Raw genomic sequence first — 13,502 nt, forward strand, 5'->3', positions numbered from 1 at the left:
ATATCAAAATGCCTAAATAACTTAGCCATGATTGCGTTATTATTCTAAAATGAATACTCAATTGTTTACCTTCAGCCATGATTCATCCCATAGGTGCAGGGGGAAAAAACTCATGTTACAAAAAATTGTTGTACACTGCTACACTGAGGCCCTGTGTGACTTAGTTCTCTGAATCAGAACCAATGACACACCACTACTACTGTACGCACAGGGCTAAGTGATGCACACTAACACATATAGAGAATATTGTGGGGATGAATATTGTACCGAGACGGCAAACGTTTTCACATTTTTTACTTTTGTAACTCGTTTAAGGAATCTATCAGGCCCTTTCTTTTACTGTAGTGTTCCGTTTGCTTGAGTATCTGTTTTTGTGGAGTTGTGACTTTCTGACTGCCTTATTTTATGGCAGAGAGATTGAGACATACCCAAATATTTATATTTCGTGAAATGGTTCAAAATTGCATCGCACGAATGCAAGTTCTTTCATACCCCTAAATTGACACATCTGTCGATAAGCTTACTGTAGTGAAGGCCTAAGTAAACATCCATTATCTTTGGATGCTGTTTGCTATGCTCTGAGCCTCTAACCTCAGACAGGTCAGGTCCCAGAGATTAGTGGTATTATATTGAGGTAATTTTGGTTATTTATAGGGAGTAAGATTTCCAAATGCCCAATACATGCACAAACACAATTTGATCAGCATATACCTGAAATGGATTCAAACTCATGAAATATTTAACTCTGCTTGGCTGCAAAAAGTTATGGTTGCCTGCTGTATAGTTGCTAGTACTAGCTACAGTAGTAGTAGGCTAGTATAGTAATAGTAGTACTAGTAGTAGGCCTAGTAATATTTGGAGGTGCGTCAATTATTAAGCCTTTACTTTAAATATCTGGAAGATCACCAGGCTGCAAAATGTGTAGGTTGACCAGTCTGTTACAAGTATATACTTTAATTTATTTTTCACATTTTATATTCCGAGTATCAGCAAAGGCAGTAGCAGGCAGCTGTGATTTACCATAGCCAGTAATACTGATAGGTCCAATTTAGGGCTAACGTTAGGCCTAGGCTAGTCTACTCTAACTCTAACCATGGTCTTACTTTATTTGTGTTCAGCATGAAGGTATTTACTCTAAATGTTATTAATATATCCGGAACACTTTTAAGGAATTTACTTACAATGCATATACTCCACCAAAGTTCCAAAAGCCAACTTCAAATGGGCAACGTTTACGGTAACCTGCGGCACTTTCCTCTGTAAACTACATGGCTAGGCCCACATAAAGTAACGTTGAATGTAGGCTATTGGGATAGCAACGATACGATCCGATCGACTGCCCTACCACCGAACACAGAAAGAACTGCTTATGTATGGGGGCGTTGTTTCGTTACGTGTAAATTTGCCAGTTTAAATAGAAACTCTTATTTTCTTAAATATCCCAAATTAATGGAAGAAAAAGTACAATTACGAAGATTTCAGTGTAATTAGAGGAACCTTTAAGTTTCGGAACTATATATAGCCGCATTTGGTCAAAATCAGGGTGTAAAGTTGGGATCAACATATATACCATGTTCGTAATTCTGTTATATACCCTTCGGAATTACCTCCACTTTTGAAGGGAAATTTTACCCTTTAAATGAACGATTTTTTTTTTGTAACTTCGGAATTGAAAAGTTTATGAGCTTTTCTCTTAACTCGAAATAATCATTCCTCAAAGGGAGTGAAATTGATTGAACAAGAAGACCCTAGACTTAGGTTTACCTGGTGTCAGGTAAACCTATCCCCGAGGTAAACCTAAGTCCCAGCTATCATGCTATGAAGTAAACCAAAATACCAATGTGTATATATATATATATATATATATATATATATATATATATATATATATAAATATATATATATATATGTATGTGTGTGTTAATATATATATAGTGTTTCTGAAAGTGAATCCGTACAGAAAGGAAGAGAGATGAATGGAATACAAAGATTGAAAAAGAGTGTATTAGATATTTTAACCCTGTCTGGGGTCTTCTTCAGTAAATTACTGATTTCTGAATATTACCCCATGATGTATCAAATTGCACACAATTTTTTGTTCACAAAATTCATTAAATAAGCTGCAAAATGTGATAGAATAAAACAAAAGGTTAGTGGTCATGCATACAACAGTATATAATACTATACTATTCAGTTCTGTTGAGCCACGACAACTTCAGAAATTTGGGTTTATTTCTTCATTTTACTCACAATTTCAAAAAGACACTTATTATAATCTGTTGTTTGTTCCTATTAAACGTGTCCAATAACGAGACGAAAATGATGCCATATCATTTGAAAAGTTGGAATTTTAAATTAAATTCCTGAAAGTTTCTAATTTCCCAATTACCGTCAATGGATATCAATCTGTATTTAAAAGAGAAGCCAATAACAAGGGCAATTACAAGGATTAAATTTAATATTTTTAACTGATTCGTAGCGAGCTTCAAATTGAAACTTCACAATGAAACCATTTCAACGTAGTACATTTTAGCATTAAACACTCCTTTTTATTCCGGCTGAGACACAACGGTGGCAAAGAGTGTGCATGAAAATGCCCCCGAAGCATGTTTGGTTTACCGGTTGAAATGTTAACATGTTTTTTTTTCTCTCTTTCTCTTTCTCCTCCTCTCTCCTCAGGTCGATGAAGATGACGATGGTTATCTCAGCTGCTTTGAAACCCTGATGGCACTTAAAGGCATCAGTGGTGCCCAGAAGCTGACAGAGAAGGAGGAATCGTATATAGTCAGGGTACCGCTCTCTCAGAGAATAATTATTCAAATTTTTGCTCGGCAGTTTTTGAGGTTTAGGAAGTTTTGTCTGTCATTTTAAAAATATATATAAAATACTATAAAAGGAACCGTGTTTCAAACCTCTAGCTGCCAAAAGTCTTTAAATGTTGTTTCCTTCTCTGAGGTATTTTGCGAATTTCTTGTCAAGTTAGTGTATGCTCTGATGCTTTCATTAATTCCATGAAATGACAATAACCACTAGCGATGAATTAATTCAAGTCGTCAGCCTATTTTCATTGAATATTACCGCTTAAAGGGTTTCATCAAGTCTGTTCTTATTTCTTTTCTTGATCCATGCCTTTTACTTTCTTTCTTTGGGGGGTGGTTGTCATTGTCTCGATGAGTCCATAGATGTAATGTTCATGAAATTTAGTTTTTGTCAACAAACCAAACCATTGGTGTCGATCAAATAGAGAATAATTAGAGGGTGGAAACCTCCACATGTGTGTACTGTAAGGTACATTTTTGCAATTTCTAGCATGACAAAAGATATCGGTGGCTAACTTATTTTATCTGATATGGAGAAAATTTGTCATGGCCTGGAGGTAGAGAAGGGAGTGGGGATGGGGTGGGGGGTGGGGGGTGGGGGAGGATAAGTTGAGGGATCCCCTGTCCACTTTGTTTGTGGGATAAAAAAGATTATTTTGAAGGGTACTTATGTGCAAATGGTGTCAGATTTGAAGTATGTACAGTAGCTAGATGGCTAGATCACCATCGAGTGAGTTGATCGCTTTGTTACTGTTTATATTTAAAACATTATTGGAATCCAACATTTTTGACATTTCTAAGAAATTATTTAAATCATGCCAGATGCTCCTGTAACTTAAATAACTATAGGCTACTGATGCACCATTTCTGTCCAAAATATGATTTTGGTGATAATTTTTTTTTCCTTTGTCTGTTTGTTTCGAGGCATATGTAACATAATAAATACACTTAGTAAGTGTAACTTTCCTCCTCAATATGTGCTTTACTGTTTATATTACAGCATTTTAGGAACCCAACATTTTTTACATTTCTTAAGAATTATTAAAATCGTGCCAAATGCTCATGTAACTTAAATTACTATAGGCTACTGATGCACCATTTCTGTCCAAAATATGATTTTGGTGATAATTTGTTTCTTTCTTTTTCTGTTTGTTTCGAGGCATGTGTAACATAATAAATACACAATAATAAATGAACTTATAAAGCGCTAAAATCTATGGAGTATTCAATAGCACTGTACAACCCTAATAGAATGCCAACTTGAAAAAAAAATGAGTCTTCAAACAAGACTTGAACTGACTGAGAGTGGGAGAACTCCGCACAGATATGGGCAGACCATTCCAGAGCTTGGGCCCGGCTGATGGAAAGGCACGGTCGTCATAGGTTTTCAGTTTAGTTCTGGGAACAGTGTGAGTGAGTGTATTGCTAGAACGCAAGGTATAACGAGTATTGACCTGGAAGGACAGATCGTCTGACAAAAAGGCGGGTGCCATTCCATGAATGCACTTATACACTTTCCTCCTCAATAGGTCCCTTTGTGTTTTGATCCCTTAGTTTGCATCTGCCAAGAACTGAGATATCGAACCAGCTATTAAACTAATATGTTTCAAACACTCGGCATGTTTTAAAGATAGGTCAGCAGTTTTATTTTTGTACATCAGTAACAGTTTTTGTTCTGTTCTTTTATTTCTCTTTTCTTCAGGTGTTAGAGCTTGCTGAGTATTCGATCAGTCAGGGAACAGACTTCAAACTCTTCTCGGTCCTGGCAGCCCTCTCGCAGAAGATCGTCTCGATAGAGTAAGCTGTTCGTTCCAAAATTTCATCTGTTATCAGGCATTTTTCTCCCGCTACAATTTCCACTTTCCATATTTTAAACACTCAATCGCCAAGGTTATGCAATCACTTAAGTCCTGTTGGAGGTTTGGTATGCAACTTGAACCTTGCTGTAAAGTGTAGAGATACCTTGGCCATTCTTTGAAAATTTTTCTATGTTTTGTAGTTTTAATTTTTAACAATTTTTCTTTTTATCGTGATCATATTAGACTTAGAACCATGAAAATTCAAATATATTTGCGAGATGAAATTGAAACTTCACTTTTATCACAAATTTCATGGTATACCATTACCGCTCTCTTGAAAGGTACAAAATTGACAATGGCCACAATTGTTTCATAATCTATGCTTGCTTGCTACATGCAGCTTAAAAGTAGAAGAATAGATGACGATATTCCTAAAGTAAAGAGTAATCAGCTATGTATGTTGAACTAATGAAAATGAACCCTCTTCAGCTTTGTAAACTCTTCTATTCACCATCTTTTTTTTTTGGGGGGGGGGGCTGATTGCATTCATTTAAGTCAAGTCTAACTGACTTTGGATAATTTCGCAGTGTTCTAACAAGTCATGAATGGAGGCACCAAATTCCAAAAGCGAATTGACTCAAAAAGTTTGATAACTTTTTCCCCTTAGAGATAACCGAGTCACTTGAGTTAATGACTCAACTCGACAGTGACTTGATTCAATCGTAAAATGACTTGTTAAATCTCCGCAATTTGGTCTTCACGACTTTTCACTCTTGGAAGAGGAAACCAGGTGCTATGGGGAGGGGGGGAAGATTGTTTGAAATTTAGTACTTGAAAACATCGGGCAGATCTCGAGGCCCATGCATCTCTTCTCCCACAATCACTATCATCTCCATCCTAGTGGAAAAAAAATCTTGAAGAGGAGTGAAAAAATTGTGTGCACTAATATGTAATATGAAATTTCATTTTGAGAACCATTTCAGCTTTTATTTTAAGTTTCTTCATGTTTGGTATGTAAGCACTTACTTACTTTTATTTTTCTTCTTTAAAATGTAGTACATGGGTGCGTAACTTAATCAACAGCATGGACCTGACCACGCTGGAGTGGAAGATAACGAAGGCCAAGGTAAGGCTACACACAAGGCGTGTCCTTTAATACCCATGGCACAGTGTACAAACGATACAGCGATGGACATCTCAGGTCCAGCTAAAGATAGCAATGTATCACGTTTCATTACTGTCTGCATTTTGTAGAGACAAGAGAAAAACTTATCTTGCAGCAACGGAAAGTTAACTTTTTAAAGATGGGGGACGCTGTTTGGGGCGAGTCTTCTATGCCTTTAACTTGCAAATGGCTCATTCTATTAATGAGAAATTCTAGAAGATTTTGGTTGCTACATGCCAGGCCCTTTCCAATCGAAAGTCTTTCTCTGGCCCTGCTCGTAGAAAATTAGTTGAGAATCCCCTGACGTATACTGTCACAAATAGCACAGAATATTGCACTTCAGTCGAATAAGAGGGGAAACATTGACCATTTACGTATCTGTGACCAACATCAGAGAAATACTCATTGACATGATATATAAGTAAATCTTACAAGTTTTAGTTCATCAATGTTAATTAAGAGGTTTTTATTCATATAGCATATAGTATATAGTTCCATAAATGTGTAAAAGTAAGTTGGCCTGACATTTCGATCCTAGCAGGATCTTCTTCAGAGGCTAAATGACAAATAACGTACAGTAACAGAAGGGACAAAAACACGCACGAACAAAATGAGCATGATGAACACAAAGAGATAGATGTAAGGGGATTAGTAGACAAGGGATGGAGAGAAGAATGAAACCAACAGGGGGAAGAGGAGAGGTAGGAGATAAACAGTAGGGGGACAAAGAGAGGGATAAGGAAAGGAGGTGGGGAATACACTAGAGAAGGACAAAGTCAGAAAGGTGTGGAGAAAAAGGGTGGAAGAGAGCTATGAGAAGAGGAGAGAGAGAGGGGGGGGGGACAAGAGTTCCATAAATGATTAGACATTCAGAATTAGGTCGGTCCATCCACCAAAAGGAGACGTTTAGATAATAGCCCCACATCTTTATAAAGGCCCAACAAGTTATTATCGACCTAATTACCAAGTAAATAATAATAAAATGTTAGTTCATCAAAGTTGTGTCGATTATTCACAGAATGCTGTTTGTCCCAGAACTCTTCGACCAACAAAAGGATCTGATATCAATTCAGCCCATAGTTACAAGGAAATATACTAAAAACTAATTAAAACCTAACATATTTTAGGGGCAGAATGGTGGAGCTGTGCATGTAATATATATTAACACGTCATATTCCACGAAAATCTGTGATTAATTCCATTTATTTGAATGTTTTGAAAGTACACCCTACCCCTTACAAAGCTTAGTAAAACCTTGACAAAACAGACAGTTTCATCACAAACACCATCACTATGTCATGAATACAGATAAACTTGGATGAATTTTTAATAAATAAATGATTTTGAAAAAAAACTTAATTTGTAGATGAAAGTATCAAAATTTGTGCATAATTATTAGTGTAATTGTTTTTGTCCTGTTGTTTTCTTAAGTTGGTTTGATTGGATTTCAAAGAATTGTCATTCTCGAAGTGAAGTGTAAATGTCGCATTCAGCTTACTTTTATAAAATCACCCTCCCCCACCTCCCACCAAATAAAAAAATTAAAGAAAGAAAAGAAATTGAGCTATTTAAACCTATACATAGCATACTGTTATTGTTATTTATAATTTAAATTGGCTTTTTATCCTGTTCATCATCTATGTTTATTTTTTCCTTATTCTTTTTGCTTCTTCATGATTCCTTTTTTCTCTTTCGTGAAGGGCTCTGCACTATCTAACCTTGCTATCTGGCTTTAGAAAGCCTCTCACATAAATAACGATAATACTCTAAACATTATTTAATTTTAATTTGCAATCAGTCAAATGAGAAAGCATCAAACTTGGCTTTGTGAGATTTGTAAAAATCTCTCTTAGATAAATTCCAGTTTTACATCTCATAGGTGAAGTTGGAGCAAACACTTGAAGATAAATACCATATTTTATGTTTAAACCCTGTCTCTGATAGTCCCATATCAATTTAAGTTCAATGGAAGAGTTGCATTTCCATTGTCGATGTCACAGCTGTCAATGGTCCAGCCAACCCAATGAATAATGTATCTATTGCCTCATTCTATATCCCGATTGGTTGAATGGGCGTGGCTTGTACGATTGCGTATGTAAACATGTCCGTACGCAGTATTGATATCAAGTGCGAGCACATCTACGTACATGAACGCACATGCTCTGTGCATGGGTATTCAAGGCGAGGCGAGCGCAGGCTACTCCACGAGAATTGTGCGTGATTTACATATAGTCATTTTAGGGGCGTTTTCATTGCAAGGGTTTTTAATTGGGTTAGGTCCCTATGTGGGAGTGTCAGAAATGTAAAAGAAAATGATATCATTGGTTAGTTTACACTATGACGTATTTAGTCAGCTATGTATTATGTCAATCCAGATAGTTTTGATTAAAGGCATGGAAGACTCGCCCCAAACCGCGTGCCGCGCTCTGAAAAAGTTAACTTTCCGTTGCTTGCAAGTGAAGTTTTCTTTTTGTCGCTACAAAATGCAGACAGTAATGGAATGTGATACCTTGTTATCTTTTATCTAGACCTGAGATGTCCATCGCTGCTACGTACACTGTGTTGTAGGTATTGACCGTAGCTGTATAATATTGACTGTACACTACTGTGTAATTACCGACGGTAGCAAGCTGTGTGTGTGTTTTCTGGGATCGATGGTGGTGTCTAACACTTCTGTTACACCTCATTCGAAACTAGGTCAGATTACCGACATGAGACGTTTCTTTGTGCGCGAGTCTTCACAAACTTTAAACACCGTGCGGTCAAAAGTTCAACCCTATTGTTCACTGTAGAAATACAATGACCTGGACATCCATCCAGGTCCCTATTTACGACTTTCAATTTAAATTTTTTTTTTCCCCCTCCAATCAGTAGTGTATACTTGGGTGCAGGGTTATAGCCACGCCGGCCGGCGGCGGCCGGTGGTAACCGCCACTCACGCCTGCCGGCCGGCATTGGAAGTGAATAAACAGTCCACTGGCCAGCACAAAAAATAGTAAAATGCTTGTGAAATACAACAAAAGTAACAAATTTATCTTTCCCTTGCCGTAAAACATGATTATAACGTCACCTTTTTCTGTTATTTACCAATTGTAAAGCTGAAAAGTATCAAAAATCACCCTTAAGCGGGCCCCTGGACCCCCGGCCGTGAGATGCGAGAGCTTCACTCGCTATGCTTGCTACGCTTCGCAAATTTATTTAACCAGCACTGACAATCTCCTAGCTATAACCCTGCTTGGGTGTAATGAAAATCCATGTTTTAAAATAATATCATTCATGTACGACATCACACGAGCACTCCAAGGTTCATGTCTGGACAGTTTTCCACCAAACGTGATATTGCGTTTGCAGGGGACGCGCACAGTTGTAAATGCAACAAAACAAATTGATATGCAGCTAGATTTCCTTTTAATATATCTCCTAACTTGTGATTTTTATGAACCACTCTTCACCCATCTTGATTCCTGCCCTATCAGCCCTCTGACATTTCATTACGCTCTTTATAACTTCCTGCCAGGGGGGGGGGGGGGGGTATGTGAGATGAAAGTTATGGCATCAGGTATTTCCTGTCTGTTCCAAACATTAATGTCAGGCTTTCATTCACTGATGTTTTTCCAATAGAAATCAAAGGTTTTTTTTTCATATTTGAATTTATTAATACCTTCAAAAAAATGTATCTGTTTGACTAAAATAAGACTGCAGTCATTAAAACTATGACACCGTCATGGCTTTTCATTATGGAAAGAAGGTTATAAAGTATCAAATAATTTAAGGTTAAAGTTAATCCATTTCTCAACTTTTCTATCACTAAAACACATTATCATGTTAATATTTATCACGTATGTAAAACAAATTTCAAAAATTGTAAACAATGTTAACCTTCAAGTCTTCAAGCCAGTTGGGACAGTTTTGTAATTGCTAATAACCTCTCGATACTGTCCTCTCATATCATGCTTCAAAGCACTGGTATTGACAGTACAAACAGTTCCTAAACTTAATCTGATTGTAATGTTTATACCACTCTATACTGTCCTCTCATATCATGCTTCAAAGCACTTGTACTGACAGTATGAACAGTTCCTAAACTTTATCTAATAGAAACATGATATTCATACTGCTCATACTGACACTACGAGTGCTTTGGAGCGGGACATGATAGTACAGTATAGAAAAGAATTGTCCCAACTGGGTGAAGTCTTTCTTTGAAAATGGAACTTGCCAAGGTCAAGCAAATGAACCTTACATTGCTGTGGGATTCTGTTATGACCCTCGCACCTGTCACTTGAGTGAATCGGGAGAAATCTAAAATTCACTTCAGGTTAAACCTTATCAAAATGCGATGCATCAAATGCTTGCATAAGTAAAGCGACAAAAATAAAGTGACAAAGTGATAAAAAAATGCAAAAATGAAAGTGACAAGCCCAAAAAAAGGTGGCATTTGCAATGAATTTGATGTATTTTCTACGACAGTTTTTTCAAAAGCCTTTGTTCCCAACTATTTCCGAAACTTATCTCTGCCCATTTTGAATCTGCCTCTAATCCTCCAGGAGCTCTTCGAGTGGTGCGTGGAGGAAGACAGTCGAAGCCTGAGATTGGAGAAGTTACTCGTGGAGCTGAAGGCTGGAGGAGTCAGCGAGAACCATCAGGAAGAGGTGCGCCTGACGGTCGGCAGCAAAGAATCCTGGGATCTGATCGACTTCCTTTCATACCTCCCTCTATTTATCATGACACACGAATCGGTGGTCAACAATCCCCTCGACGATTCCAGAAGCAAGTGAAGGTGAAGGTGTCGTCATCTTGTGATGTCGTCGACGCAGGCGTCGGGGAAGTTACTCTGCAAAGGATCATGGGAAATAACTTGTAGCTAGCTTTGAAAAAGGCGGCTCTTCTATACCCCCTCACCAGACTTAATAAACTGGTGTCGTGAGAAGAAAAAAGTCAACAGGCATTTTCTACCTGGGCTACCTCCACTAAAGGACTCTGTGGACTTGCCCTCCTCTGGTTACTCTTGGACATCCGGGCGACCCTTGGACATCCGGACGAACCTTGGACGTTCAGGATGACCCTTGGACGTCTCCTGGACGAGTCGGGTAGTAAACGGACCCTTTCGTTTACGTCAAGATCTACCCAGTTATGTAATGAGGTCGCCTAGACTGATTCTTGATAACTACCTGTTGTTCAGTTGGATGTGGCTTTCATTTTCACAATTAGCAGTTCTTCTGGTCTTGATCAACCATCAATGATTACCTCAGACTAAGATCAGCCTGTGTAATATACAGCCGATGGTGCGAAAAGGACCGATTCTCGAACAATTAAAGTTTATTGATATTGCAGAAGAGTTCCTACAACCTGCGAAAAGTCTAAACACGTGAGAAAGGTGTCTGTCGCAATCTTTATTCATGTTATATGTTGTACAGACTGTTTCAAAATATTGACCATCCCTTGCGATACGGTTTAAACCATTTCTGCCAAGGTAGATATGGTAAGGTGAAAGATTTCTATGGTTTGAAAAGATGGAACTCCAAAATGTAGGAAACATACTTATTGTATGTAGTCAAATCAAATATAAGGATTAAAAATGGTTCCAATTCTTTGGCTGAACGCCTCGCAATAAGTGTTACCGTGATCAGAGTAATTCTTTAATAATTTAATGGACGGCTCAAAACACTTTGCATTGATTTTGAAGAGAATGTGTTACTAAAAAACGGAATGTAGTACTAACATTCAATAACATAGCAGTTCATTGGCATGACATTGTACTTGCAATAATTGTGTTTTTTCTTTCCCGGAAATTTTCAATTTATTGTGTGCCTGTGAATACATAGTAATACAAAGAAATGCATAGGAGACAAATCTCTTCACGTTCAAGTGGAAATCAAGGGATATCACCCTAAGAGGCTGCTTCAGTTTGATCAATCTTTCCTATTTCTTTACTACGTGGTTAGAATTTGATAAAATTCCAACTGGGATATCTTTAATGCAACCCTAAAGCTGTTTCAAGGCAGACTAGATGATAACTTTACCTTCTTCATAAATTTGTAATGATGCCAAATTATTAATAAATGTTGTTTTTTTACCTTCATAGCAATGACAATGACATTTAACGCTTTCAATCTGTCATAATTTGTTCTTGGAAAAGTTGTATTTGGTTGATAGCGGGGAAATGTTCAATCGACCACAAAATTATGTCTCTCGTTTCCCCTTGGGAATCATTGCAAGCTAACCATGTCGGTACGATTTGGATATGTGCATGTTGAACTTAGTCGGCGATTCACTTTTAACTAACTGAACATGACAGGATTAAATGCTTAAATCCTGGATGAAGAAAAGTGGTGTTGAATTGTAACCTGCACTATTATCACTTGTTAAATATGAACATGCCCTTTTTTAATCCAAATCCAAATTACTTTCTAAAGCCCTTTTTTTTTTTTTTTTTACTTTTTTTTACTTTACATTAATTAAGTAATATCATGTACATAGTGTGTAGTAACCTTTTTTTCTGTATTATAATGTATAGTTTGTAATATTAAAGCTAGTCAAAGAGAGAACACTTATAGCAAAGACAAAAAAGGTAACATTAACAAAATTTATGCTTGGTATTGAAATGTCATTCTAAGCCATTATTGTTGTATTATGGACATTATTTGTTGTAAAGATAAGGCCAAGTGATAATACCCCTATCCTGAATAAATCACTACGTCCACTACCGGTAGAAATAGTTAATAATCACACATGGGCCACCATGGAATACCCTCCATTCATCCATTCATTCCTCCTTCCATCCATCCCTCCCTCCGTTTTAATAAGTTAAGGCAATAATCATGAAACCATAATAACATTAAATTAAAATTTCTCTCAATCTTTTGAGATCACTTTATCATTATTTTATTAATTAAATAGTGTTTATATAAATAAAAGAGAGAAAACAATTATACATTTTGCTAATTATTTGAGAGTTGTCGTTATTATTCTCAAGATGTCAATTGTTCTATTTGTCTCCATCTCAGAGTGTTTCGTTATTAACAATATCTCCCTCTTTTTCCTTCTTCTTCCCTTTTATCCTTCACCCCCCCTTAGTTCCCTTCCCCTCCCTACCTCACCATACCGACATTGTTTTGGTCTTGCTTTCTTCTGTCCCCCAAGTGAGTGATAAAAATGAACCTTCTTTTTTTTCTACTGTAAATAAACAAATGTGCTTTTGGTAGCAAACTTAATGCAAATTCACATTTGAAGTACCCAAGAAAGCGTGTAAATATCATTTCATAAGTAATGGGGGTCTCTAAAGGCTTGTAAATTCTCAGTCATAAAGTCTATCCATATGGCATATTAAATCTTCCTTACCATGTGTCCATGGAGATTCTATAGGCAACGAGAAAAGTACTCGTCACTTGTAAGTAAGCATCAACAACAGGGCCGGATTTAGCTCGATGGGTGGGGAACAGGCGATTTTTGGAGGGGGGGGGGCTTGGTGGCCTCGTCCTATTAAATGCTGCACTGCTCGGTTAACAAATTTCCTACAGTGAGTCTCTTCTGCTCTTTGAAGGCTAAAAAGCGGTTTTATGTTGCCTTAGGTTCATAATGTTCTCCCCGACTTGTACTTCCATTTGTCAATTTCACATCCAAGCCTCTAATATAAATCCTGTTTGATATGTTCTTGTTCTTTTTCTTTATTTTTTACCAACTAGATGGAGTGTATCGCCTTTTAGGAAATGCAGGTAG

The 13,502-nt window shown here is 37.1% G+C and overlaps 1 protein-coding gene across 9 annotated transcripts in view; it reads left to right on the top strand.

The window, feature by feature from the left end:
* The window catches only part of LOC139965494 (uncharacterized), a 90,505-nt gene extending 77,793 nt beyond the window's left edge, over positions 1 to 12,712 (top strand). For all 9 annotated transcript variants that reach the window (XM_071967917.1, XM_071967916.1, XM_071967923.1 and 6 more), the window contains 4 exons: positions 2,680 to 2,790; positions 4,522 to 4,616; positions 5,675 to 5,744; positions 10,331 to 12,712. In XM_071967917.1, the coding sequence (XP_071824018.1) occupies positions 2,680 to 2,790; positions 4,522 to 4,616; positions 5,675 to 5,744; positions 10,331 to 10,561 (507 nt within the window). In that variant the 3' untranslated portion in view covers positions 10,562 to 12,712. The remainder of the gene's footprint in view (positions 1 to 2,679; positions 2,791 to 4,521; positions 4,617 to 5,674; positions 5,745 to 10,330) is intronic.
* Positions 12,713 to 13,502: the final 790 nt, after the last annotated feature.

The sequence above is a fragment of the Apostichopus japonicus genome, chromosome 1 (assembly GCF_037975245.1).
Source record: "Apostichopus japonicus isolate 1M-3 chromosome 1, ASM3797524v1, whole genome shotgun sequence".
NCBI lineage: Eukaryota > Metazoa > Echinodermata > Holothuroidea > Aspidochirotida > Stichopodidae > Apostichopus > Apostichopus japonicus.